This window comes from Carassius carassius, chromosome 13 (assembly GCF_963082965.1).
Source record: "Carassius carassius chromosome 13, fCarCar2.1, whole genome shotgun sequence".
In the NCBI taxonomy this organism is placed as follows: Eukaryota; Metazoa; Chordata; class Actinopteri; order Cypriniformes; family Cyprinidae; genus Carassius; species Carassius carassius.
The window spans coordinates 8,334,670-8,339,280 of NC_081767.1; the positions used below are offsets into that span (position 1 = coordinate 8,334,670).

Sequence of the window (4,611 nt, forward strand, 5' to 3'; positions counted from 1 at the left end):
CTGCATAAAAAAGAATCTCTGCATAATTTTACATATGAGATCAGATCTTATAAAATAATATAAAAGAACCCAAGAAAACAAAAATGTTTAAGAAAGTTAAAAGAAGCTTATTGTCAGAGATAAAAGTTTAGTTGTTTTAAGTAAATATCCAGGGCACCATACAACCACACCATCTACATGACACTTATCTCTTATGTGGTCAAAAAAGACGGTTTCACCATAAAGTTAGAAAGATTCTATAGAATGTGGAGAATGGGAACTTTTAATATTATCTTTTTGTTGCACATTTAACAGTCAAACCACTTCATATGGAAACATGTCACTCGGTTTTCCTTTTTCTGCTGCAGCACTTGACACACAGATATCTAACTGTTAAAAATATGGAGAGAGTGATTATCAGAACAACTGCAAACAATGTAACTGCAACATCTACAGAGTAATAGGAGTACCAAGGCAGTTTATAGGATTCTGAACGAAGGTGAGCGGCACCTTTGTGTCTCATTACAAACTCAATCCAGAAGAGAGCACTGTCCAGTGGTTTAACTGGTGTGTCTCTGTGCAGATGAGAGAGTTTCTGCACACTCAGTCTGTAAGATGGCTCACTGATTACTTCTTGTATGGCCGCGTGCAGTGTGTATTTATTTAAAGTTGCAATAGAAACTATCTTGGCTCCTCCCCTGACTTGCAGTCGAAGAAGATTGTCGTACTGGTCAAAAAACAGTGGAATTCCAATCACTGGAATGCCATGGTACAAAGCTTCTTGAAGCCCATTAGTTCCACCATGTGCAATAAAAACTTTAGTCTTTGGATGCCCTAGAAGATCATTCTGTGGCATCCAGTCAACTAGCAATGTGTTGTTGCCCAAAGTAGATGGTCTTTTTCCAGTGCATCTCCAAATCACCTTTTGAGGAAGCTGAGCAAAAGCAGCCGCTATCTCAGCTGTTATGTCATCTGGTAAGACACTGATAAATGACCCTAAAGACATGATAACGACCCCATGCTCTCCAGAACTTTGCATGAAGACTTCCAGGTCATGTGGAAGGGTCTTTGCTGGTTTGCAGTGGAAACCGCCAATGTAGATAATATTTGGCATTGTTGGACGTGGAAATTCAAAAACAAAATCAACCCTCATAAGCCATATATCAGCCCCCTGGAGAAGTTCATGAAAACGCACAGGTGGGTGGAAATATTTGTCACAAAGAACTTGGTACTGTGGCACATTAAAATGGGTGTAAAGAATGTGCATCAGAAAATAGAAATACACATTTTTTACTCTTTGAAAAAAGTTCATTTTGTCTGTGTTTCTAGATCCTGTGATAGGGATGTAAGACAGCGGTGAGGGAGCAATGTTAGAGTGTCCCTCTCCAGTAGCACTCCATCTCACATTATATACCATGGGTAACTTAAGTTTATGAGCCAAGAGAATGCCTGCTCCCCATACAGGATCAGTGAGCACCAGATCGTATTGCTTTTCCTTCAGTGTCTTCATAATTTCCTCACTTTCAAATATGTTTGTTATAAGTTGACATATCATTTCATTGGCTTTATAAATGACATGAATCGAATCCAAATGCAGCCATACAGCACTCAGCCAGTTGCTCTTTCCTCTTTCATAGTCGATTACTTTGTTAAGCATGTCTCCTACAAATTCTTCATCCATTCCTTTGGTGTTAGGTATGGTTATAGAGCTGTAATAAGTTGAGTTCTCCTTTACAAACCAGCTGTTGTAGGTGCGTATTACATCAACGTTGTGTCCTCGACCATGTAGCGCCTTGATGAGCACTTCCATGTTCACCCAGTGACTTCCCTCCAAAGGTACCACCAAGACTTTGCCACCATCACAGAGAGAAACGAAACAGATTACAATCTTTATCCAGAGCGAAGCAGAAACCTTGTTCTTAGAAAATGGTGTCATCTTGCCTGTAAGTGACAAAATAATTGGATGACTTACGCTTTGCAGTACTGTAGAGTCAATGAAATTAAGAAACAGACAGTCCAATTTATATTTTCAAAATAACTTTTTTTATTATTTTTTAAATGAAAAAAGTTTGGATTAGGAAAATATGTTGTGACATTTTCAGTTCCATTCAGTTGTATTATCTCAAGTATACACCCACAAGGTGAGGGATTATTTTTGATGCCCACTACATATATATGCTCCTGATTTCTTCAGTGCTGATATATTTATTATGTTACACTCTGACCAAATTATTAGCATAATCACATCACCAAAAAAAGTGGTTATTCAAAATGAAGTGAGTAGCCAACAGCAAGACAAAGTGCAGTTTGTTTGCAACAATGTCTTTGGCACATAAACTTTTATAAAGTGCACACTTTTATTCATATATAAATTTGTTACTGATTTCAGTTCTACAGATGAGTAGTTGTGTTTATCAACAATATGACAAAATGCAAACTTGACAAGAAACAAATCCAGACAACTAATTTGTAATTTAACTGTATGTAATTCGTTCAGTATGGACTGTGAACTTGAGAAAGAACAGTGAGGAAATAACAGATCACTTGAGGGAATGCATGAATTTAAAATTCATTTAATCTGTTGAACTTTGTGAACACAGACTGAATGCCACACTCACAGACACAAGTCTCAGTAATAAGTCTGTACGATTAGATCATACACACCTTGGTAGAGAGGTACAGCATGCATACAGTCAGTTTCAACACCAGCCCAAGCCGTTAAAACAGAGAGTTGCCGCAGCCAGACACTGGAATCAGATCATGCGGAAGTATCGTTATTTCCAAACACTGCTGCGTAGTGATGTCCGATTCGTGAACGAATCGTTCAATTTAGTGAACCTGTTGAACCAGTTCACCAAATCGAACTGAATCGTTTGAAACGGTTCACGTCTCCAATAAGCATTAATCCACAAATTACTTAAGATGTTAACTTTTTTAACGTGACTGACACTCCCTCTGAGTCAGAATAAACCAATATCCCGGAGTAATTCATTTACTCAAACAGTACACTGACTGAACTGCTGTGTAGACCGAACTGAAGATGAACACTGAGCCGAGCCAGATGACGAACGAACACGCCCACTGCTGGAGCAGTTCTCGTTCTCGAGTCAAGAGCCGGTTGCATCGGTTTTCGGGTCCGATTTGAGAACCGATGAACTGATGCTACTGCGCATGCGTGTAAAGTATTTTCGGAAAGTGTGATAAAAGATCTATATACAATATTATTATTATTATTATTATTATTATTTTTAAGATGAATGTTTCTAATCTGTATATTGTAGATTATGAATAGGCCAGAGGGGGTTTCAGGGAAGTTGGACATTAATTAAGAACTCTAAAGACTCTATGTTTAATAGGAATAAGTGATGATTTATTAAATATGTGTACTGTATTTATAGTTAATGATGACACATTCACAAATTGAGTTTGTAGTAAACAGAACATGAACACGAGTAGAGCAGCTGATTATACTGAACTGCAGCACGTGGCAGTTAGAGTGATTCTCGTTCTCGAGTCAAGAACAGTTGCATCGGTTTTCGGATCATCAGTAGCCTACACTTATGGAGCCAGAATGGTGCCTTTAAAATTTGGCATCACAAATTAAAATTGTCATTGAAAACAAAAGTAGAACTGAAAAAGGAAACATTGGCATTGAAATATTTGCATTGAAAACAGTTGTATAGATACAGACAGTTGGTCTGGGAACGCCCCCGGGAACGCCCCGTCACGTGATTTGAATTTAGCCTGTGGGGGAAAACATTGCATTGGCGCCAATTGAAATACACGGGACAATCATGCCGAAGAGTTGCTGTGTCGTTTTCTGTACCTCCAATAAACTAACAAATTATGAACTGAAGTTCTACATCCTTCCTAATAAACATACAGAACCGGAAAGGATGACAAAATGGCTACAAGCAATAAGTTGTGAACTTGTGAGGATGATCAAGGGAAGTTGTGGAATCCCAAGACTAAGCATGTGTGCAGTCGGCATTTCATCACAGGCAGGCTATATTAACATCGTGTTCATTATTAACGCTATCAAAACTGTGTAAGGTTGTTTCAGAAAGTGGCATGCATATATAATTAGCCTTATCATTCTACCTGAAGCAAAACTATGTAATGTTAGCCTAGTGTCGAACATAAACCCACTTAAAAAAGTGTGTGGACACGTAACAACTTAGTTTTGTGTCAGAACTTTTACACTTTCATTCATAATTTCACCCCGTCTGTGTTTGCTAAACGATTGAATCGCGGAATCCAGTCAAAAATAGAACTTGCTGTATAAAGCAGAACGTCACCGAATTTGGCTATTTTTGAATGAATACATCTATATTAGGGCTGTAAAATGAATCAAATAACGCTATGGACTTGTGTATATGAATATTAAAGTTAAAAGAGACTACAATTGTTCTACGTGTCTCTTGGAATGAGCGCTCAATATGTGCATTTTTGTCATTCAAATACACACGTTGTTCGCTGTGTTTTCCCCCATGCCGACTCCGCCCTCGCCACGCCTCCAGCTATGACTAGATGCCGACTGTATCTATTGGCATTGAAACAAGTATTGGCACTGAAAAAATAAAATAATTAAAATCTTACAATCTTATTATTTTATTGTATTGGGATTTATTT

At 38.0% G+C, this 4,611-nt stretch overlaps 1 protein-coding gene across 1 annotated transcript; it reads right to left on the bottom strand.

The window, feature by feature from the left end:
- Positions 1-239: 239 nt before the first annotated feature.
- LOC132155927 (UDP-glucuronosyltransferase 2B31-like) lies at positions 240-2,775 on the bottom strand. Its single transcript, XM_059564703.1, has 2 exons — positions 2,644-2,775; positions 240-1,920 (listed from the first exon to the last, which is right to left on the bottom strand). Exons 1-2 carry the CDS (start codon positions 2,666-2,668, stop codon positions 320-322), a joined length of 1,626 nt encoding a protein of 541 aa, XP_059420686.1. The 5' UTR covers positions 2,669-2,775; the 3' UTR covers positions 240-319.
- Positions 2,776-4,611: the final 1,836 nt, after the last annotated feature.